The sequence below is a fragment of the Elephas maximus genome, chromosome 22, assembly GCF_024166365.1.
Source record: "Elephas maximus indicus isolate mEleMax1 chromosome 22, mEleMax1 primary haplotype, whole genome shotgun sequence".
Lineage (NCBI taxonomy): Eukaryota > Metazoa > Chordata > Mammalia > Proboscidea > Elephantidae > Elephas > Elephas maximus.
Genome location: NC_064840.1, coordinates 45,713,141 through 45,737,791, shown reverse-complemented (window position 1 = coordinate 45,737,791; position 24,651 = coordinate 45,713,141). Strand labels below are relative to the sequence as shown.

At 46.4% G+C, this 24,651-nt stretch overlaps 1 protein-coding gene across 10 annotated transcripts; it reads right to left on the bottom strand.

Moving 5' to 3' along the window:
* Positions 1-82: 82 nt before the first annotated feature.
* On the bottom strand, positions 83-18,792 carry CHRNA2 (cholinergic receptor nicotinic alpha 2 subunit). 10 transcript variants are annotated; one of them, XM_049866519.1, is made up of 8 exons: positions 18,389-18,792; positions 12,046-12,253; positions 10,595-10,746; positions 10,046-10,090; positions 8,143-8,252; positions 6,401-6,453; positions 3,461-4,470; positions 83-1,847 (listed from the first exon to the last, which is right to left on the bottom strand). In XM_049866519.1, exons 2-8 carry the CDS (start codon positions 12,116-12,118, stop codon positions 1,722-1,724), a joined length of 1,569 nt encoding a protein of 522 aa, XP_049722476.1. In that variant the 5' UTR covers positions 12,119-12,253; positions 18,389-18,792; the 3' UTR covers positions 83-1,721. The 10 variants fall into 10 exon arrangements, with proteins under 10 accessions (XP_049722476.1, XP_049722477.1, XP_049722480.1 ...); XM_049866520.1 differs by lacking the exon at positions 6,401-6,453 and having other exon boundaries at positions 3,461-4,475; XM_049866523.1 differs by lacking the exons at positions 6,401-6,453; positions 8,143-8,252 and having other exon boundaries at positions 3,461-4,339.
* Between the last annotated feature and the right edge of the window lie 5,859 nt (positions 18,793-24,651).

Below are 24,651 nucleotides of genomic sequence, written 5' to 3'. Positions count from 1 at the left end.
GAGGGGCTCATGGTGCTGAGGAAGTGGCCAGAGAGGAGGACCTTAGTTAAATGAGCAGATTACGTTTCATTTCATCCCTTTATTTACATGCAAGATGGATGAGGAATGTGAATGACATTAGTGAACATCACCACACCAGGAGATAAGTGTGAGACTAGACCAGAGAGCCCAGTGACCTCTGGGAGTGAGGAGGGAGAGCTGGAAAGCTGCGTTTGTAGGAGTAGGGAGGAGAAAGAAACCAAAACGGGCCAGTGAGGGGGAGTCTTGGGGCAGGGTGTCAGGGTCAGGCTGGTCTCCCCTGGGTCTGGCAAGCATCCACCTTCCAGGGAGAGGCATATCGGGGGTTGGAAGGAGGGGATCCCAAAGGCTGAGAGGAAGCTAAAAGCTCAGCTCTGGTTTTTTGCTGGGCTCTCCAGAAGCCTTCTGGTGAACCTGGTATCAGTCAGCTGCTTGGCTGTATCCTGGCTCCCACACATGACCAAAGGCCTTGACTGTTCCCATTCCAAAGTGGAAAACAGGCTCCACAGAGAAGTTCAGAGTGGGTCAGAACACAATGGGGGCCTTTAGGAAGGAGAGAGAAGGCTGAGAAGGCAAGCTGGCCTGCAGCTTTTGCACTCATGAAGCCATCTCAGAGTCCAAAGCAATCCAGTCACTCAGAACACATGTCCTGAGTGCCAACCGCCACTCACCCAGCATGAGGCTGGCTGCTGCTGCGGATGCCAAAAAAAAAAAGGGGGGGCATAATCCCTAACCTCAAGGAGTTCACAATCAGAATGAGCCCATAGAATGAAGCACCAAGGGCCTAGGGCCCTATGGAGGGAGGGTCTAACAAGCTATGAGTTTGAGTTGGCTCTTGAATGGCAGTCAATGTTGCCACAGGGAAGGGGAGGGTAGAGTTGAGGGGGAGCCTTGGGGAGTGACTTCAGGGTGGATGGAATGGTCTAGCTATCTGCATTCAACAATCCATCCACCCCTCCATCCAGAAGGATCTGCTCTGTACCTCCAGCCCACATTACTACTCTGCCCTCCCCCCTTGAGTGCACTGCCTTCACCTCCTTCCCCTCCCTGAAGCACCCTTATCACTACACTATTTACTATACAGCTCAAAACCCTCCAGACTCGGGATTAACTCAACTTCTTTCTCAGTCTGGTTTATAGCCACCCCAACCAGCCTCTCCAATCTTCCCTCCCACTGCTCCCCACACTTAAGCCCCACCTCAGCCTGGCTGTTCTCCCCAACACTTGAGGCTGATACGTGAGTCCAAAACTTTGCTCACAGCAGTTCCACTCCCCCACCCTGGGCACCTTCTCCCCTCTTCCTGCTGTGTCCCTCCTTTGACATCTGCATTCTGCTGGTCCCACTCCCGCCCTCTGCTTCTCCCTGCTTGGCCCTCCCATCACTTTGTGTCACATCACTCCTTGAGGAACATCTTACACTGCCTCGCACTGTCACCATCACCTCCTAAGCTTCTGGAGAGCAAATCCCGCACCTTTTCTAGCTCCTCTGCATTCAAAACAAGGTGTGCTCAGCAGATTCTTAGCTCTGAGTCCAGTGATGTCAAGGTGAATTGTTCCATATCTTCAATGATTGGGCCAGTTTAGGGACTTCAGGGAGAGGCACCTGCAGTCAGATGGTGCTAACCCCAAAATCTTACTCTAGAGGCAGAAACAGTTAAGATGGTCAGCAGCGACCCCTTTGAGCCAAGGCAAGGGATATGAGATCAGATCGTCCCAGCCAGGAATGGAGGAAGAAAGAGTCCGATGGTCCCCAGGAAGCAGACAATGATAAACAGCCAGAGGAATATCCTATCGATTACCATGGCGACATACTTCCAGTCTTCCTTCACCTGGAGGTAGAAATGGGCTCACAGTGACAGAGGCCAGGCCTTGGAGGAAGGGGAAGTTTCCTGGCCATGCACAGCTCCTGTGAGGATCACCACTGGGGGGCAACTGCCCCGCCAAGACCTTGGGAAGCTAAAAGCCAGTGCAGAGAGAGGAGTGGGTGGAAAGCAGAAATATGGTTGACTCAAGGCTCAAATAATCCTCACCTAATGACTCCTGACATATCCCACTCCCTCCAAATGGTTCAAAGCCTTTCTATAGGCTCCTAAGTTCCAGGTAAAGGGTGGCTAGGTATCCAGGTAAAGGCTGGAGCCACTTACAGGCAGGGACCCTCCCAAAGGGACCTTTAACCAAGCCAAAAACCAAACCCGCTGCTGTCAATTCCAACTCATAGTGACCCTATAGGACAGAGTGGAGCTGCCCGATAGAGTTTCCAAGGAGCACCTGGTGGATTCAAACTGCCAACCTCTTGGTTGGCAGCCATAGCACTTAACCACTATGCCACCACTGCATCCGAAGAGACCTTAAGTGATTTAAATGCAATGCCCAGCAGTTACAGAATGGCAAAGACTTTGCTGCCCCATGTTGCCTTCCCACCCACCTGTAGGAAATGGAGAGAGGGAGGTTGGTAAGGGTAGGTGCAACCCAGGGAAGATTGCAGGACCCTTTGTGGGACTCAGGGAGAATCTTAAGCTCACAGCCTAGGCAAGGGAGTCTGGATTCCAAGTTGTTCCCGGATTAGATAATGATTAATTTTTCTTATCGACTGAACAAGGCCACCCAGTAAGAACCTCCTGGCCTTTTATCCTTTTTTTAAGTTAATAAGTTGGCACTTGTGTGATAAGAAGAATTCTGTGATCCTGGGCCATGCACTGCTCACCTAATAATGTGGGACATGGTGGGGACGGGGGTGGAAGCCTATCTGCTACAATCAAGATTCATCAGAGTTTGGGTGAATACGGAAGTTCACAAAACATCCAGAGCCCATGAACAAGAAGAAGCAGGAGACCATCCAGGACAAAAGTGGAAGGCTAAAACAGTGAACTCATTTGTTTGATCTTTCCTGAGAATATTCCCTCCACCTCCTCCTGCCTCTCCACCTCCCACCATACAGGGTAATGTTGACAAATGGCTGGCGTGAGGTGGAACTGGGGAAGTTTAGTTTCTAAGATCTGCCCCTCTCCCACTCACTGTCTGCGAGTCGCTGTCTTGACTTCCGTGGTATTCTGCCATCTGCTAATAAAATGTCCTAAGAATCTGTGTGGCACAAATGGTTAAGCACTCGACTACTAGCTGAACGGTTGGTGGTTTGAATCCACCCAGAGACACCTCAGAAGACAGGCCTGGCAATCTGCTTCTGAAAGGTCACAGCCTTGAAAACCCTATGGAGCAGTTCTCAGCACGTGTAGCGTCGCCGTGAGTCAGAACCAACTCAATGGCAACTAATAACAAGAGTCTACTACCTAGCTATTACCCACCACAATGTATTCCGGGCACTGAAGGGCCATGACTAAGGGAGATGGGTCCTCAAGGGAGGAGCTTCAGTTGGCACAGGCTAACACCCTGTGGTTCCTACTAAGCTAGTGTACAAGGGGCCCCTTGCTCAGCTCCAACTTACCGAAAAGTCAGCATCCTCAGACCTCAGGTGATCAGCAATATAGTGCACACCTTCCAGTGCTCTCTGTATGCTAGGTGACAGCAGGAGCCCACTCTTCTGTCCCTGGGCCTCAGCCTTGGGGCCTGAGGCCCCTGGATATAGGCCCTCGTGGCTGTAGATGGCACCAATCAAGGGGGGTGAATGGCCTGCACACACCCATCTGTCTTCATCCTCCTCTTTCTCCTCTCTCTCCTCCATATCCATATCGGTCTCCAGCCAGTGATAAGAGGGGCTGAGCTTCAGGCCTGAGGGGTCCCAGAGCTCCAAGGGTGGCAGGGGCCGGTTCATCAGAAGCCACCTGGGCACACAGCCCAGAAAGGCCACCCGCACCCAGTGGGGCATATTGTGGGTACTGGGAGAGCGGTGGTGGACATTGAGCACAAAGACAGTGATGATGATAGAAAGGGTGACAAAGATCATGGTGAAAAGCAGGTATTCGCCAATCAGTGGAATGACCAGGGAGGTGGAAGGGATGATCTCGGTGATGAGCAGGAGGAAGACAGTGAGTGAGAGCAGTACAGAGATGCAGAGGGTGATCTTCTCGCCACAGTCCGAGGGCAGGTAGAAGACAAGCATGGTGAGGCAGGAGATGAGCAGGCAGGGGATGATGAGGTTGATGGTGTAGAAGAGGGGCAACCGCCGGATGACAAAGTAGTAAGTGACATCGGGATAGATCTCAGCACAGCAGTCATACTTCTTGCTGTTGTAGGTACCTGTGGCGTTGATGATGGCCCACTCACCACTCTCCCAGTAGTCCTTCAGGTCCACCGTCTGTTCCATCTGCTCCAGGTCAATCTTGGCCTTGTCATAGGACCAGGAGCCAAACTTCATCTTGCAGTTCTGCTGATCGAAGGGGAAGAAGGTGACGTCGATGCTGCAGGAGCTCTTGTAGATGGCGGGGGGCACCCAGTGCACTGTTCCCGTGGAAAAGAGGTGGGCCTTGGTCATGTGGGTCACCACAAACTCCCCATCTGCACTGGGGAGAGGAAAGGAGTTCGGGAGCCTTGCACACTCCATCTGCCCAAGCCAGGCTGCTCCAGGTAGCTGGCAGGAGAGGTAATCCAATAACAAAGTCAGACCTGGCCAAGTTGTTTAGGTTTTATGTAAGTGCATAAGGCTTGCCCAGCACACAGAAAATTTATAGCTACAGGGGTTGTCTTTTTAAAGACCATTTTTTAACACAAAAGAAGAAATTTTGAAGAATATACTAAAGCACCAAGAATTTTTAAAATAATCACTACTAACATTTTGATGTATTTCCTTTGCCACAGATAACATTTTTACATATTTGTGCTTTTATCACCTGTTTTTATGTGTTTAATACTTCAGAGTAATTACTTATATGTTCTCTCCCCTTGGGGTCCTTACTTCCTTACAAAGAAAAGACCTAACAGCTTTGCTGGTGAAACTCCTTTCTTGATTCCATCCATGTAACTTGCATATTTGAGGCAGCCTTATCATCTAGGGCCTCTATCGAGCTGTGGGGGTAGAGGAATATAAGACCCAATCCCTGGCCTTGAAAGAACAATGAGGGGCAAAAACGGCATGAGAGTGGTCCAAGTGCCCCACAAGACCTATGGGAGAAAACTTCCTTTCAGCTGGAGCCAGCAAGGTCATCGTAGAAGTTGCCCTTTGAACAAGGTTTTGATGGCTGGTAGGATTTGGCGCACAGATGGGGTGGAGACCGTACCAGCAGAGGGACCCGCAGAAAAACAAACAGAGATGGAAAAGGACAGACTCCGTATGCCGGGCTCAGGCTGGAAAGCAGGATGTGAGTGGAGTGCCCGTTGCCATTGAGTCGATTCTGACTCAGTCACCCTATAAGACAGAGTAGAGCTGCCCCATAGGGTTTCCAAGGAGTGACTGGTGGATTTGAACTGCTGACCTTTTGGTTAGCAGCCATAGTTCTTAACCACTATGCCATCAGGGTTTCTGCCTAGGGTATAAAAAAAAAAAAAAGGGTATAGTGGGAGATAAAGCCAGAAGGGTCCCATGGGACTGGAGAGCAGAGGTTTTGAAAGGAGAGTCACTGAAAGTTTTCAGCTGGGGAGGGGGGTGACACTGTGGCCTCTGGGGCTACATGAAGGGAGACTTAAGAGAGGGCTATGGGGTTACTGTGGTACGGGTATATAAGTCAGAATCGGCTCCACAGCAGTGGGTTTTGTTTTTTCTTTATTTCTTTTTTTGGTTCTCAGAGTCAGGAGTCCCTGGGTGGTGTAAAAGGTTAACACCCTCATCTGCTAACCAAAAGGCTGGTGATCAAGTACACCCAGAGTCTCCTCGGAAGAAAGGCCTGGCGATCTACTTCCAAAAAATCAGCCATTGAAAATCCTGTGAAGCACAGTTCCGCTCCGAGGCATACACGGGGTGCCACGAGTAGAGTCATCCTGAGGGCAATTGGCTTGGTTTTGGATATTCAGAATAAACAAACGAACGAAAAAAAAAAACACCAAGCCCACTGCCTTCAAGTAGATTCCAGCTCTTAGCGACCCTATAGGACAAAGTAGCACTGCCCCATAGAGTCTGCAAGGAGCACTTCATGGATTTGAACTGCCGGCCTTTTGGTTAGCAGCCGTAGCACTTAACCACTACACCACACTGTGAAGTAATAAAGACTTTGCTACTGTAGCCATATAAATGGAAAAGAAGAACATTTAACGTGACAGAGATTCTAATACCCACAATGGGTCTTGACCTCATGGAAGGCAAGAGCTCTGAGGACCCTGGGGCCCTAGTGATTCATCAAGTTGCGCATCTACTTCTTCTCAGCCTGAGTTTCCCTGGGAGTTGCCACAGCTTGGCTCCATGAATTTATCTCTAATGCACAGTCTCTTCCCCTCGAATTCCCCCAGTCAACCCTAAGGCCCAGGGGATCAGAAGAATACATAGGAACAGGGAGACCTTTCTTTTGGAGTAGTTGCAGGCCAGAGTCATAGGCAGGCTGGAAACAGGAACTTTGAAAGAAACCAACAAACAGGTCAGAGCAAAACTTAAAAAAAAAAAAGGCATTTCTGTCATCACACATAATCACCACTAGATGGCAACATGCACCCCCCCCCCCCCCCCCCCCCCCATTTTGAGGAAGGCCTGGGCCAGAAAAGACTTGCTTTATATCCTTGTTAACCTGGAGCGGAGTGTTTATGTGGAGGGAGGACCTTCTTTAGATATTTGCAAGATTTGGTGTTGGGCTTTTGTCCTAGCAAAGAATCTCTTATTAAAATCAAGTAATACTGACTTCAACTTTATTTGGTAATCCTAAAACACAAGGTCCTATCTGATACTAGGACTCTGCTCCTGACCTCTGCAAGATACACAGGAAACAGAAACAAGGATCCTGGGAGCTGCTCTGGGACACAGAGGAGATACGGGGTGGGATGGGGCACCTGTGAGGCCTGCAGCAGCAGCAACCACCAGGCATCTGCTGTGTCAGCCCTTCCAGGTGATAAACATGTTGAGGTGAAAGGACTTTGAATCTGACCAGAACTGGACGATATAAAGAAGTCATTGTTGTCCCATTCATATCTACCTGGAGACACAAAATCCAGTAGTGGTTTGTTTTCCCCTTTGTTTTGTTGTTTAAGAATAGTGTTTTCAAAGTAGGGTCAAATAAACTGGAAAATGCTGGGTTAAATGGGTTTCTTTGCTGCAGAACTTCTAACAACATTTAAAATACTATTGTGCCTAGACATTTTCTAAAGGATGTGGGGTTATGCCATCTAATGTTATGCAAAATTATTTGACCACTGAGCCATTTTTCACACCTATTTACATCTCAGTGAACTAAAACCAGGGGCTGTCAAGGTGCAACTGCACTCCACAGGGTTTCCAGTGGCTGTGACCTTTCAGAGGCAGATGGCCAGGGCTTTCTTCTCCGGTGCCTCTGGATGGATTTGAATCGCCAGCCTTTCGGTTAGCGGCTGAGCATTCGCGCTGCCAAGGACTCCAGTGATCCTTAGAAACATTTTTAGATGAATGTAACACCAAATTAAAAATTAGATCTTTTAATTTTAACTTCCTGGTTTCTCCACGAAGAATTACCTGATAGCAAACACTTTAATGGAAGTATAGCTCTCTATTTTTTCTATAAATAAATTTGTTTTTTGTCCACCAGTGTTCTCTTTAGACAAACCTGTTTTTACTAACTTCTAGTCATTGTGCTCATAGACTGATCTTTTTTGGTCTGGACTACAAGGCAAATATGAAATGACATGATTTTTTAAAATACAGACATCAGGTGTGTCTTGCCCCTTCAAATGTGCTGCTCATGACGTCAACAGTGCAACAGGCTTCAACACACAAACCCTTAGGCCTTCTTTTCAGAGCCTGCCTCACATTCAAAAAAAAAAAAAAAAAACCTCAGTATTGACAAATCTTTGTCTTACTAGCACAGTGCTGAGCACTGACACATAGTAGGCGTTCAATAAATTTGGTTGTATGAGTGAATGAGAAGACAAAAATAAGACAAATAAGGGAATAGAAGAAATGAAAAAGAAATTCTTAGCGAGTAAGGACTAGAGCCCAAACCGGCCAAGCACAGACGAGGAAGCTGAAATGCGATGGGGAGGCCCTCCCGTATCCACCCAGCACAGCCTCCGTCACCACCCCTACGTCAGGCTCCTCCCAGGACCCCAAAGGCTTCCTACTTGTTGTAGAGAACAATGTCGGGGGTCCAGATCATCTCGGAAGGAACCCGGAGGGAAGTGACGTTGCCGAAATCGGCCGGATTCCAGCGCAGCTTGTAGTCGCTCCACTCCTGTGCGTGGGGAGGGAGGCGTCCCTGCAGGCCTGGCCGCAGCGCTGACCATGGGCAGCCTGGGGACGCCCTGAGACCAGGCCTGAGCACCACGGTCAGGCCCCCCCGGAGCTCCTCCTCCAGCCCCGGACAATAAAAACGGCTGTGATGCACGGAAAGAGCTCTGGCCTAGGAATCAAGGTCCGGCCGAGGATAACCAACCTCTAGGTTTGGCTTTGGTTCTGAAAGTCTGGCTTCCCGAGAAACCCTCAGTCCCGGGCACACTGAGACGGTTGGTCACCCTCATCGGGCCTCTCGTCCTCACTCTGCCACTCTCCAGCTGGACAGCCCCGGGAACCCACTTCACTCCTCAGTAGTTAGGCCGTTTTTTGTCATTGTTCAGTCTTTCACACCTTCCACCCAGGAAGAGTGATGCCGAGCAGGTACCAGTATTTCCCCAGGTATCGGATGAGGAACTGAGGACCAGATAGGTAAAAACAACCTGGAGGTATCCACCTGAGATGGGGAATTAACCAGAGACTTTCAAACTATGCTCCAGAGAGCCCCGTTAGGGGTCTCAGCAGGAAGGGGGATGCCCTGGGCCCCATCTCTGCATCCACCGAGGCAATTCCAAGTGATACCGTTTTTCTCCCCACAACCCACAGGTTAGTTATTACCCTCTCAGGTTTTTCTTTATGGTCTTATCACAAGTTGTGATTACACATTGATTTGAGGTTTCAGAAAGTAGGCACATGAGAAGAAAACTTTTTTTGTCTAGCTCAGTGTTTCCCAAACTTCAAACACTTTAAGTACTAACTTCATAATTTTTGCCACATATGTGTACCACCTGTACTATCACTTACCTAATAAACTAAAAAAAACCAAACCCGTTGTCGTGGAGTCAATTCCAACTCATAGCGACCCTATAGGACAGAGTAAAACTGCCCTACAGAGTTTCCAAGACTTACCTAATAGTTTCTTTAATGAGTCCCTGGGTGGCCCAAACCGTTAAGTGCTTGACTACTAGCCGGAAGGCTGTTGTTTCGAACCCACCCAGAGGCGCCTTGGAAGACAGGCCTGGGGATCTGCTTCTGAAAGGTCACAGCCTTGAAACCCTGTGGAGCAGTTCTGCTCTAATACTCAGGGCCACCAACAACAAGTCTTTTTTTAATTAGTTCACTATTTTTAAACTTACGTAGATTAACATTTGAATTTTATATCACTGATATATATGGGAAACTAACAGCATTTGAAAAAAAATTGTTAAAATGTAAAGATACAACTACTAAAAAAAGGTTTGTGAGCCAACTGAAATCATCTCACTAAGCCACCATTGGTACCGACACCAGCCTGGGAAGATCTTAGTCTAGCATGGTGTTGACTGCTCATGTGTAGGAGAAGGGTTTGGTGGGCAGAGGAGTCAGACTTGCAAAATAGGAAAGATAAACATGTTTGTAAATGTGTCAGAATTTCTCAAGACACTGGCTAACACCTATGAAAGTGATTGGTCTTCATCAGTGTGCACATTTCTCCCCAGTGCATGGCCTGTCAAGCTTTCGGGTTCAACCAACATTTCTGGGGCAGCCACCCCAAGCAGGGTTACATCATCTAGTTCCTCACAGGTGTGTGGGAGGTAGTTCGTCTTACTGCCATGTTACAGAGGAGGAAGGGAGACTCAGAGGTTAAGTAACCTCCCATTCCGGGGCTCCTCCCTCTACTCCCTACCCTCCAACCCTGCGCATGAGGATAATTGGGGCAACCCAGGTCAGTGGGTTCTGCCCCGTTCCTGCCTTGGCTGGGGGTAAGGCCCTCACCTGCTTTAGCCAGACGTTGGTGGTCATCATTTGGTTCTTCTCATCCTGGCAGGTAGTGGGGAGAGAGTAATAACAATTAGAATGACAGAACCAGCCCCAGAAAACAGGGTGGAGTGAGATGGGCTGTTTCAGGCCCCCACCCTCACTGGAGAAAACACTTACATGATACCCCAAGTCTACCCTACCTGCCACCCCCACCTGACCCTGCTGCCCTGACTCAAATTCTTCAGGATCTACAGGCCACTTGGATCCTCTTCGCTGTGTCAAGTGGAACAAGCAGAGCATCCAGAAAGCCCACTGCTGCCCACCAGTCCCCTCCCTGAAGGAGACTCCCGGGCTGAGGGAGCGGGAGAAAGAAGGAGCAGACCTGGGAAGACCTGGATCAGATCACCTCCAATCCACCCAGCTCCAGGGGTGGGCCCCTGACCAGGCTGTGACTGAGATGGGCGTATCAGGGCCGGAGCTGGGGTTGGAGAGAGGATCCCGGGAAAGGGACCAGACCAGTCTGGGGACTGATTCTGAAGGGTGAAGGGTGGTAGGGAAACACACCACATCAATGAGCTGGGCGATGGACAGGCCGAAGCGCACGATCACCACGTCTGAGGTATTGGGCACCGGCCTCGCCCAGCGATTGTAGCCCCCAAAGAGGTGTTTGAAGAGGCGGTCCTCAGCTTGGGTATGGGAGCCCCACTGTCCCAAAGCTATGAGAGAGGGAGAGAGGAGTGGGGTCTCCAGGAGTCCACTCATGGTACCTGAGACTTGGCTTCCGCTCCGTCTCTGCTCAAATCAGAGCCACTCAACCTCACTGAGCCTCAGTTTCCTCGCCTGTGAAATGGGGGTAATAATCCAGAACCTAACTCAAAACACGGTTGAGGATTAAATCTAACAGTGTAGGCCAGAGCTTAGCAAAGACTTAACTCATGTTTCGAGCTCATGAAATGTCAGCTACATAAGAAGTAGTGGAAACAAGTGCTGGAAAGGGGTACAGAGGCAAGGAATGGGGAAGAATTCAGACCTAGAGACAAGATTCAACCTTGAACGGAAGCGCCCCAAGGGGGACAGCCACATGGTGCAGATACCTGGTCCATGTGGGGTAAACTGAGGCAGAAGGATTTCCTGAAGAATCTGTGCCTGCCTTGGTTACTGTGACCTGCAGCAGTGGGGCCGCCTTTAGATGAATCACTAATGATAGCATGCCTGATTCTGAGACTGGGAAATCCTGTGCCACGTTGGGCGTTTCCCCTATTTTTTTTTTTTTTCTTAAACCATTGGCATTTGCTACTTCTGGTGCAAACGAATAACATGCTCAGCTGCTAACCAAAAGGTTACAGATGTGAGCCCACCCATAGCTGCCTTGGAAGAAAGGTTTGGGGATCTACTTCCTAAAAATCATTAGAAACCCTATGGAGCACAGTTTTACTCTGACACACACAGGGTCACCATGAGTTGGAGTAGACTCGATGGCCACTGGTAATCAGCTAGGCACAGTGTTCCACAGAAGTCTGATGAAATCACACATGAGTTTCATAGTGCTCTCCAGACAGCTTCACCATATCAGGGATTCTGCTACCTGAGGAAGTCGAGAACTACTGCTCTAAACTCCAGAAGAACATGTCGTTGACAGAAAGTTTGTCAATAACAGTAGCTAGAGTGAGGCACTGGGCTGGGAGAGTGTACTGAGTGTATCCCAGATGCTATTTAACCCCTTGCTATTTACAGATGTTAGTTTCACAATAGCTCTGGGAGGTTCACAGTGTTCTTTGCATTTTGCAGATGAGGAACACTGAAGCTCAGGGAAGTTCAAGGTGACACAGATGTTATTGTCAGAGCTGTGACTGCCCCCTCTGTCTTCTCACTGTGGAACAAACTACTCAGCTGATGATTTCTGACATGGTCTGCAGCTTTGGCTGTTGTGCTGATTCTATCAGCAGGAGTTTTTTCCATATAGTATGTGAGATTTATGAGTATGAAATTACGCCTTATTGATTAAACCCACTTACCTGCTGGGATCAGAAGGAGCCACCACAGGCCGAGCTTTGCCATGGGTGGGAGTCCAGGACAGGAGAGGCCCATAGCTTCGGTGGTGGGGCCTGGCTTCCCCTAGACAGCAGAAGAAGGGCAGGCCAGGGCTCTCTGTGGTTGGGCCTCAAACAGCTGGCACAGCAGAGCTGCCCCTGGACTCTTCGTGGCTCCCACTCTCTGCTGAACCTGAGCACGCAGGGGAAATGGCTCTTAGTATTGTGCATCCTCAACAAAGAAGGAGCTTTGTTTCTCCCTCTGCACAGAGGTGTGAAAGGTGAGGAACCAGCCCTTAGCAGGCCTCCTAGAATGTTAAGGTTCTTGGGTTCTCTCTGGCTTGATTGAAGAACCAGGTCAACCAGCCACTTTGCCCAGAACACAAGCCCCGACCTGTGGCAGAAAGGAAGGCACAGGACAGGATAGAAACCCCCAATACGCTGACAGCAGAGTCTCCTCTATAATATGGGGATAATTAGACCTCGAAGGGTGGTTAAGTAAAAGAAGAGTCAACAGGTGAAAACAACCCAAATGCCCATCAACTGATGATACATACACAAAATGTGGTCTGTAAATACAATGGACTATCATTCAGCCATAAAAATGAATGAAGTACTTGATAAATGCTACAACATAGATGACCTTGAAAACATTATGCTGAACGGAAGAAGCCCATCACAACAGGCCACATACTGAATGATTCCGAAAGGAGGGGAAAATGCAAAGCAGCTGTTTAATAGGTACAGAGTTCCTTTTGGGGCAATGAAAACATTCCAAAACTAGATAGTAGTGATGGTTGCACAACATTATGAATGTGCTAAATGTCACTAACAGTAAATTTTATCTTATGAGTATTTTAACATAATAAAAAAAGAGTATGAGTAAAAATGCTTTAAATATGTAAAGCACTAAATTTAAAAAAAAGAAAAAAACCATTGCCATCAAGTCAATTTCGACTCATAGAGACCCTATAGGACAGAGTAGAACTGCCCCATAGGATTTCTAAGGAGCAACTGCTGGATTCAAACTGCCAACCTTTTTGTTAGCAGCCAAACATTTAAACCACTGCACCACCAGGGCACTAAATACAGGAGGGAATAAGAACTAGTATTATTGGAGTCATGAAGCCTTTCTGTCTGGCTTGATCACATCCCCCTAGTCCACCCTGTCCCAACTCTCAGCAATGACTCCAGACATTATAGATACTTCACCTCCCATCACACCTGTCAGCCGACTCCATCCTACCTTCCGTTGGTAGGAGAAAGAGAACTGCACTTGGAGTTTGCAAATGTGGCTTTGAGTTTTGGCTCCACCACTGACTGGGCAAGCCACTCAGCCCCACTGGGATTTTGTCCTATGTGTAAAATAAGGATAGCAGACTCCCTGCCCTGCCCGCTCCCCAGGCCTAGTGAGAGCAACAGCCGGACTAATGCCCACGAAAGGCCCCGAGCACTGCAGAGTGCCGGAGCATGTAGTGGTTGCGCTTACACTTATCAAGACACAATGATCCAATAACATCACACATTGATGGCTTGTGCCAACTTGGAGAAAGAGAGGCTGTTGGAGGGGTTTGATGTGAATTTCAAAGTGTTGGAATTTCTGGGACATAAAATTAATTAAAATAGGCTTTTCCAGAATATGTTTGGAGTAGAGTCCCTGGGTGATGGAAACGGTTAAGCGCTCTACTACTACCTGAAAGGCTGGTGATTTGAACCCACACAGATACGTTTTGGAAGACAGGCCTGGTGATCTGCTTCGGAAAATTTACAGCCTTGAAAACCCTATGGAGCACTTCTAATCTGACATATGGGGTTGCCATGAGTCAGAATCAACCTGACAGCAACTAACGACGACAACATCAATCCAGAGTATGTCTGGAGTAGAAGACACTCCCACTTCAATTTTCTTGGAAGTTTGAATTAAAGACTTATTCGAAATTGATCATTATATTTACTGTCCTGTTCCCGCAGGAGAAGATGGCTCCTCATCACCAGCCACACTAAGCACCACACTACAATTCATGCCCCAGCTTCCACTCCTAGTAGTCCCAGCTCTCTTAGGACTGTTTCTGGTTCCCCTCCCGGCTCCCAAGCCCCACCTGGTAGCTGTGTCCTGAGGGAGAAAAGCCCAGTGGTTCCTAGAGGGTGGCTGCTCTGAAGCACCTGCTGGGCACCAGAAGGGAACAGCCCACAGCTAGCCCGGAAAGGGGTCCCCAGAGGCACCACCAAATCATGCAGAATGGTTGTGCAGCACCCTCCCCCACCTGGGCTTTCAACACCTGTGGCCCAGGTGCCAATGAGCTGCTGAGCTGCAGCCGCGGGGTCGCAGGGTCTCTGGCTCTCAAAGGTGCAGAAACTTGTCTCCTTGGGGACTGCCCAAAGCAGATCCATTACAGAGGAAATGAGCATAGCTAACTTATGTCCAAAGGAAGTTATCTTTGCCATTTTGGCCTTTTCCTATTACATAGTGATCACCTGCGTTATCTCTAGGTGCAGGAATTAGAGGAATATATTTATGTGTATATATATGTATGTGTGTATATATATCAACCAACCAAGATATATGTGTGTGTGTGTGTGTGTGTGTGTGTGTGTGTGTGTGTGTGTGTATAAACAACCAACCCATTGCCATGGAGTTAATTCCAACTCATAGTGACTGTATAGGACAGAGTAGAACTGGCCCATAGGGTTTCCAGTGAGCTGCTAGTAGATTTGGACTGCTGATCTTTTGGTTAGCAGCAGCAGCTCTTAACAACTGTCCCACCAGGGGTATATATATATATATATATATATATATATATATATATATATATATATATATACACACACAAACACATATATGTACTTTTCTCTATTTTCCAAATTTCCTACCATAAGTATGTGTTAGTTTCTTAATATAAAATGTATATTAAAACTCACCTGCTGTGTGTTTTACACAAATTCTTCCCAAAATACATGCAGATTGAGACTCCATCCCTCCATGAATGGTGGGTAAGTAATCAAAAGCCAACTATGTTCATTGGAATCATCTTAGGGCTGAGACAAGAATGATACTAGGAAATGGATGGCAGCCTCTGAACCCCTCATGGGTGGGGGGTTGGTGATCAGGGACAAAAAAGTCTACAAGGGCTTTTGAAGTAAAGTAGAAGTTCCCCGTGTGAGCCTCTTGAAGGTAAGGATGCTGTCTTAGATACTTTTTACCTCCAGCCCAAGCACAGTACGTGCACTTAGTAGGCACTCACTTTGTGGTCTTCAGGCATGTAGAGCAACTTGGAAAGGGAAAAAGAAGGCTGGGAGAACATCTGTGGAAGGAGACCAAGGCTTTCCGCTGAGTTTAGGAAGCAAGACTGTATAGAACATTTATTCCCATAATCCCATTGTTTGTTATATTCTTTATTCATTCACCATTTATTGGGGGCTAACAAGGTGCCAGGCATTAGAGACCAAGAACTAAGTTTACACGGTCCAGAGGAGAACACAGTGGAGAAGAAGCAGAAGGAAGAAATATCCTAGACATCCTTCATCCACCCTTGCTATGAGGCATTAAGTTCTCTTCGTTTCAGAGCCATGAAGGGAAACGCCAGGTTCTCCTAGGCAACCCTTCAGGCTTTATACAACTCCCCACATTGGAAGTTCTTCCCAGAGCCTGATTCTAGGTGAGCATCAGAGGTATGCTTCAGTTTAGTTTGGTTTGGTTCGGTTCGGTTCGGTTTAGTTTAGAGATCCTGGTGTTGATACCACATGTAGGAGACTAGATTCTTTAACACCAAGAAAAACTGCAGAGTACATTATGCTTTTTCATTTCTCTCTTCACTCATCCAGACATCTGGCAATCACTGAGCTCCTACTGCATGGTACCCTCACTTCTCCCCGCCCCCCCCCCAAAAAAAAATCTGCCCTTGAGACAATTCTGAGTCACGGCAACTCCAAGTGCGCAGAATGGAACTGTTCCACAGAGTTTTTAAGGCTGTGACCTTTCAGAAGCATATCACCAGGCCTTTCTTCCAGGGCACTTCTGGATAGGTTCTAACCGCTAACCTTTGGATGGTAGTTAAGCGCTTAACCATTTGCACCACCCGGGCACTCCTCAAGTGTCCCATGTCCTCCTAATTTACCTGTGGATGTCAGTGACTGAAATATTGCCTTACTTCCACTATCACCACCATCTGGAAGTTTTGTTTGCCTGTTGAAATGAAAAAGAGTTGTAAAACTCAATTGCTTCTATCTATCATCACATATGCATGAAGGTTCACTGCTTTGCTTTTGGCTATATGTGAGAAAATAGAGCTAGGTAGCACAGGGAAAGAGATCCCGGGGTTCTCTTTGTTGTTAATTCTTAGAAGGTCTTCCTACGAACAACTTCCCTCCGTTCTATAGTTTTAAGGTTTACAAAGTATGTTCACACTTTGGAACTCGTTGGAGCCTCACAGCACCCCTAGGAGAGCCTAGAGAAGAGATATTATTATCACCTTTATGTAAATGAAAAACTGCTGCTCAGAGAAGCTGATTGATTTGCCTAAGGCCACATAGGTGATAAAGTGGTAAAGTTGGGATTCGACCTCAGGTCTTCTGCTTCCAAATTATTATGTGAACGTGGATATGGGTAAAGTGTTACCCAGTGGCACCAAGTAGGACGACGATGTTGTATGAGCAACGTGGCTAGTACTTGCATCTATTCTATAGATCCCAGCGCTATGACTGTCATAGCAAACCACTATCAGAATTGAGGTCTGTGGGGGACAGATGACGAGATGGGGAATGTGCCCCATCCCAAAACTGAGCTCATTTGGATCCAAGATTCTAGGAGATTCCTCCTCTAGTGTGCAAATTCACTCACTCCTTCCAAGCAAATATCATGGTCACAAAGTGCGAGGCTACCATCCATCTTACTTTTTAAGCAAGCACATTACATAAAAGAAAGATGTTGTTTTCGCATTAATGAGAGTAGGGGAGAAGAGGTGGAATTCAGGCATGCTGAAATTGCATCACATAAAGGTCCGGTGAGGGACCTCTGGACCTCTCTCTGGAAATTCCTCAGGAAGAATGTGCAAATGAGATTCACTCGACTCTAGAGGACCTATTCCTGCAAGATGCCTCAAATTTGCATCCCTTGTAATTAGCCTGCAATAGTAATTTTATTAATTTGTCACTGGAAACAAAAGAAGAAATTGTTCCAGGTAATTGACAGTAATTAAAGTAACATTTCACCTCTTGTTAGAAAGACATGAAAAAAGAAAGAGCGCTGAACACTTTGATCCCCTAAGCGGCTGGACTGGCAGACTTGGTGGGGGTGGCAGTGGGAGAAGTCCCTGTATATAAAGCGAGTCTGGGTGGCTGGGGAGTACAGAGAAACCTATACAAAAATATTGCAGATGTAGAGTGTTTGGAGACTAATATCCATCCCTGTTGGGCTTGTCTCCCTGCTGATACGCACGGTGTCCTGACCCTGTTTCCACCTCCCCAGGCTCATTGCAGCCTCTCATCCATCTTTTAAGTCCTAGATGCATTGACATCAAGGTTATTTGGCCTTGCTTTTTTGTCCATCTTCCTATTGCAGCTGGTCTTACTCACCAGCTCATCTTCTATCCTTTTCACAAGCACCACCTTCTCCAGAAAGCCTTCTTAGTCTCCACTCAGCCCCTCTCTGCCACCCAGCACCTCCCCAAGCCTGGGAATCCCAGCTCTTCCACCATTACTAATAAGCCAAAGAAAGCCCCTTGATTAGAGGAAATGATATTGCTGCTGCTTCCAAATAATTTCATTAGCGCTGCTTAATGAAGAGAGGACATATTTCTAGTTTTTATATCTACCCTGCTCAATAAATGGATCAATCACAGAAGCTTAACACCCCAAGGCTGGGTGAGATCTTAAAGGTCACCTCGACTATCACACTTGCTGATGTAGAAATCTCACCCTGAATTCTAGCCTCAGAACAACCCAGCAATGAAGACCTAACTACCTTCTGTCAGTAAACACTATCAGTATCTATTAGCTTTTTGTTCAAGTATGTAGAATATTTACTAGATGAATATATAAATGAATAAATAGTATTAATAAAGATATAGAGGTAGATTCCACACAGTAAAGCCACTGCTCCTGAGACTAAGCTGCCCTACCCAGCAGGAGGGCATGACTGTCATTGGGCTCTGAACAACCCCAGCAGGAACAACCCAAAAACTAAAATTTTTCTAGTAGCAAGTGACTTCCAGCTTTCTGATATACCACCCCCCAGGTAGCCAGAAGCTGCTAGTATCCCTTTGGCCCCACATCCACAATGTCCCCACACCTACAATGTCCCCAACACAAGCCTCAGAGGCACCTTTCTTACCTGTGGCCACAGAAGAAGATGTGCCATTCAAAGGCTGCAGAGGACCAGCCTGGCTTGGAGATGCTGGGCAGCTGACAAAAGTTCCCCCAGAAATGGAGAGGCAGGTACAGAGTGGAGCTCATTCACTTCATTTCATGGTCAAAAAGATGCTGGCCTGGAGACACCCTGGAGAGACAAGGGAGACCTTACTATCGAGGCAGTTTGGCTTCCCGGAAGGTGGATGGACAAGTTCTGCAGAGAGGTCAGCTTTGCTGGGGCTGCCCAGCTCTGGCAGCTGGAGAGGGCTTCATGCAGGTACTACTGCTGAAGGCATCAGGGAAAGCTCCTGGGCACAGAGGCCTCTGCAGGTAAAACCAATGCTGGTCCACAGGAGGGACTGCTGGCTAAGGAGCGCACAGGCTTATTCCTTTCTCTCTCTCTCTCTCTCTCTCTCACACACACACACACACACACACACATACACACACACCCTCTCAGGAGGGAAGGAGGAGGAGGAGCCTGTGACTATTCAGCCTGTGTCCAGTGGGGACAGACAGCAGCTTTGCTTTCCCTCTGCCCATTCACTATAATGTTTAACCCTTTTCTCTGAAGGACCCAGTACTCCAGAATTACTGCCTATGCTCTCTGATCTCACCATGTGTGGGGCCTGGGTCTGTCTGTTGAAAGGGCAGTATAGTTTTGAATAAAATAAAGATAGAGCCACTGGCCCACTAGCCTACAATTCCCTCCTTCCCTTTGTCCCCTGGAAGAACGCCTTCACCCCCAACCAGCTGCCTACAGGACCACCGCGTTTACTCACACTGCCACCTGGATCAGCTGTAGCTTGCCTGTCACCTTCTCGATCTCCTTGCAGGTGACCTTGCCTTCTATTTTCTGGAGAAGTAAGGTCACATTGCCTCAAAATCAATAAACTGACCCCTTACCCCCTTTTCTCTAGTCTCAAACAAGGGGCCCTGTTCCTCTTTCTGTGCCTGGTGAATCTTGGCCCCTGTGATCTTGATAGCATCCCCACCTACTAAATATCCCCAATCTTTCTTACATCTTCGCCTCTTCTCTCTACTTGCTCCTTATCCTCAACTGGTAAATAAGTGGACCTCCTTCTTTGGGTTCTACCTGTCCCTCAAGTTACTTGCCATTTCATCTTCCTCATTTCTTTAAAAATAAAGGCCCTGAACATGGACCACCAGGGTTTGATTTCTAGCTCTGCTCTTTAAAATTTTCTTATCTTCATCTATCACAGCCTCCACCAGACTGAGTTCAGTACAACGAGATAGTGCCTGGCTACCACCACTGACAGGGATCACAATAGAGGGTCTTGGACAGAGCTGGAGAAAAATGGAGAACAAAATTATAACTCAAAAAGAAAGACCAGACTTGCTGGCCTGACAGAGACTAGAGACACCCTGAGAGTATGGATCCTGGACACCCTTTCAGCTCAGTAATGAGGCCACTCCTGAAGTTCACCATTCAGCCAAAGATTGAACAGACCCGTGGAACAAAACAAGACTAAAGGGGTGTACCAGCCCTAGGGCGGGGACTGGAAAGTAGGGGGGAACAGGAAAGCTGGTAATAGGGCACCCAGGGCTGAGAAGGGAAAGTTGTTGACATGTCGTGGGGTTGTTAACTAATGTCATACAACAATGTGTGTACTGTTTAATGAGAAACTAGTTTGTTCCGTAAATCTCTATCTAAAGTTCAATAAAAAAAGAAAAAAAAATGTGATCTTGAATAAGTCTCCTAAGCTTTCTGTGCCTCAGTTTCCTTATGTGTAAAATGAAGACATTAATAATGATTCATACTTCATAGGGTTGTTATGAGGAGTAGATTCGTTAATACAAATAAAGTGCTTAGAACAGTGCAAGCCATATATACACACACACGTATATTTACACATGCATGTACATTGCTAGTATAATCTTTTGAGAATATTTAAGAAATAAAACACAAAAACTGTAAATTATCCATATTTCTACCACCCGTAATTTAGAAATGTTAATACTTGGTCATATCTACTTTCATATTGATATTTACATACACATCTATATATGTATATATACGTACGATTTAAAAGTTATATAGGTATTTGATGCATATGTTCTCCAGAGACAGAGAGAAAAGGAAGGAAGGAAGATAGGGAAAGAAAGAAAGAGAGAAAGAAAATCATTACAGGTTGTATCCATCAGAATTTTGGGTTGCAAGCAATAAAAAAACAAAAGCTATTGATTGATTGAAGCAGAAAATGACTTTATTAAAAGGACATAGGTAGTTCACAGAAGCATTTAGAAAGCTGGAGAACCAGTTTAGGAAACAGGTGAGAACAAGGGACACATCAGCCAGGACTGCAGACAAAATTATACCCATCACCAGCTTGGTGGGGCTCTGCTGCGGAACTGGGATATGAAGCCATCCACCATCACTGGTACCGCTGTCACTGCTGCCCCTAGAAACCAGCTGGTGCTGCTTCTGCTGCCACTACTACCAGGATTAATTCTCCTCTGTCGTGCTTCTTTGTGTCACTAGCTCCCAATACAGAAGCCAGAAGAGATGCATCTGACTAATCACGTATATGCCCAAGAACTAGATAAAAGGAAGCATGAAAAAGCAGAAGTCTGCTATTTTGAGCTTCTGTGGGTAAGGTAGGCCTGCACCAACAAGATGGGGACATTCTCAAAATATTTAAAAGGAGTTTAAGTGGTGGGAAGCTCCCCAAAATAAAAGAAGTCCGGAGGCGGAGCCAAGATGGCGGACTAGGCAGACGCTACCTCGGATCCCTCTTACAACAAAGACACGGAAAAACAAGTGAATCGATCACATACATAACAATCTACGAACCCTGAACAACAAACACAGATTTAGAGACGGAGAACGAACTAATACGGGGAAGCAGCGATTGTTTCCAGAGCCTGGAGCCAGCATACCAGTCAGGTACGGCACAAGCACAGAGACCTGCTCCACCCCCCTGAACTAACCCCGGGAGGGGGACTAGCCGGTTCCACGGGCGGCGTGGGACGCAGCCGTTAGGAGAAGTCCCCGGGAGGCAGTGACTGATCTTGGAGCAGAAAGAGCAGCACCCGAGCCGGGGAACCGTCCCACAGGGATTTGGACTGCACGCAGGTACGCCATAAACACGGAGAGTTGCTCCACCCCCTGAACTAACCCCGGGAAGGTGACCATCCGGGTCGCGCGGGCGGCGTGGGACGCAGCCGGTAGGAGAAGTCCCCGGGAGGCAGCGACTGGTATTGGAGCGGGGAGAACAGCGTTCCAGCCGGGACACTCGGTCGCGGCACAAGCACGGGGAGCTACTCCACCCATCTGAACTAACCCCGGGAGGGGGCCCACCTGGTTCACGGGGACGGCACGGCCACGCGGCTGGAGGGACGAGAAGTCCCCGGGAGGCAGCGACTGATTTTGGAGTCGAGAGTGCACCGTCCCAGTAGGGGAGCCTTGACGCTGGGCGTGGGGCTGGAAGCGGAGGATCTGACCGTGACTCCAGCGGGCCAGACCCCCCGGGGGCAATCTCCACACAGACAGCACACATAGGCGACGCGCCCGCGGGAATCTCAGATATAATAGTCTTTCCAAGCAAGACAAGCAACTCTGGCTATATTCTGAAGTGCTACTCTCCTATCTCTCTGTTCCCTCCCCCACCCTCCCCAGGCGGCTTCATTAACATCTGAATAGCCTGAGCCAGAGGGAGAACTCTGATAGGGATCTGACTGCAGTTTTTTTTTTAGCGGATTTTCTGGAAAAACTAGTTTCCCAGTGATGGCTCGGAGACAACAATCCATATCAAACCACTTAAAGAAGCAGACCGTGACAGCTTCTCCAACTCCCCAAACAAAAGAATCAAAATCTTTCCCAAATGAAGATACAATTTTGGAATTATCAGATACAGAATATAAAAAACTAATTTACAGAATGCTTAATGATATCACAAATGAAATTAGGATATCTGCAGAAAAAGCCAAGGAACACACTGATAAAACTGTTGAAGAACTCAAAAAGATTATTCAAGAACATACTGGAAAAATTAATAAGTTGCAAGAATCCATAGAGAGACAACATGTAGAAATCCAAAAGATTAACAATAAAATAACAGAATTAGACAACACACTAGGAAGTCAGAGGAGCAGACTCGAGCAATTAGAATGCAGACTGGGACATCTGGAGGACCAGGGAATCAACACCAACATAGCTGAAAAAAAATCAGATAAAAGAATTAAAAAAAATGAAGAAACCCTAAGAATTATGTGGGACTCTATCAAGAAGGATAACCTGCGGGTGATTGGAGTCCCAGAACAGGGAGGGGGGACAGAAAACACAGAGAAAATAGTTGAAGAACTTCTGACAGAAAACTTCCCTGACATCATGAAAGACGAAAGGATATCTATCCAAGATGCTCATCGAACCCCATTTAAGATTGATCCAAAAAGAAAAACACCAAGACATATTATCATCAAACTCACCAAAACCAAAGATAAACAGAAAATTTTAAAAGCAGCCAGGGAGAAAAGAAAGGTTTCCTTCAAGGGAGAATCAATAAGAATATGTTCTGACTACTCAGCAGAAACCATGCAGGCAAGAAGGGAATGGGACGACATATACAGAACACTGAAGGAGAAGAACTGCCAACCAAGGATCATATATCCAGCAAAACTCTCTCTGAAATATGAAGGCGAAATTAAGATATTTACAGACAAACACAAGTTTAGAGAATTTGCAAAAACCAAACCAAAGCTACAAGAAATACTAAAGGATATTGTTTGGTCAGGGAACCAATAATATCAGATATCAGCACAACACAAGGTCACAAAACAGAACGTCCTGATATCAACTCAAATAGGGAAATCACAAAAACAAACAAATTAAGATTAATTAAAAAAAAAATACACATAACAGGGAATCATGGAAGTCAATAGGTAAAAGATCACAATAATCAAAAAGAGGGACTAAATACAGGAGGCATTGAACTGCCATATGGAGAGTGATACAAGGCGATATAGAACAATACAAGTTAGGTTTTTACTTAGAAAAATAGGGGTATATAATGAGGTAACCACAAAAAGGTATAACAACTCTATAACTCAAGACAAAAACCAAGAAAAACGTAACGACTCAACTAACATAAAGTCAAACACTATGAAAGTGAGGATCTCACAATTTACTAAGAAAAACGCCTCAGCACAAAAAAGTATGTGGAAAAATGAAATTGTCAACAACACACATAAAAAGGCATCAAAATGACAGCACTAAAAACTTATTTATCTATAATTACCCTGAATGTAAATGGACTAAATGCACCAATAAAGAGACAGAGAGTCACAGACTGGATAAAGAAACACGATCCATCTATATGCTGCCTACAAGAGACACACCTTAGACTTAGAGACACAAACAAACTAAAACTCAAAGGATGGAAAAAAGTATATCAAGCAAACAATAAGCAAAAAAGAAGAGGAGTAGCAATATTAATTTCTGACAAAATAGACTTTAGACTTAAATCCACCACAAAGGATAAAGAAGGACACTATATAATGATAAAAGGGACAATTGATCAGGAAGACATAACCATATTAAATATTTACGCACCCAATGACAGGGCTGCAAGATATATAAATCAAATTTTAACAGAACTGAAAAGCGAGATAGATACCTCCACAATTATAGTAGGAGACTTCAACACACCCCTTTCGGAGAAGGACAGGACATCCAGTAAGAAGCTCAACAGAGACACGGAAGATCTAATTACAACAATCAACCAACTTGACCTCATTGACTTATACAGAACTCTCCACCCAACTGCTGCAAAATATACTTTTTTTTCTAGCGCACATGGAACATTCTCTAGAATAGACCACATATTAGGTCATAAAACAAACCTTTGCAGAGTCCAAAACATCGAAATATTACAAAGCATCTTCTCAGACCACAAGGCAATAAAACTAGAGATCAATAACAGAAGAACGAGGGAAAAGAAATCAAATACTTGGAAAATGAACAATACCCTCCTGAAAAAAGACTGGGTTATAGAAGACATCAAGGAGGGAATAAGGAAATTCATAGACAGCAACGAGAATGAAAATACTTCCTATCAAAACCTCTGGGACACAGCAAAAGCAGTGCTCAGAGGTCAATTTATATCAATAAATGCACACATACAAAAAGAAGAAAGAGCCAAAATCAGAGAACTGTCCCTACAACTTGAACAAATAGAAAGTGAGCAACAAAAGAATCCATCAGGCACCAGAAGAAAACAAATAATA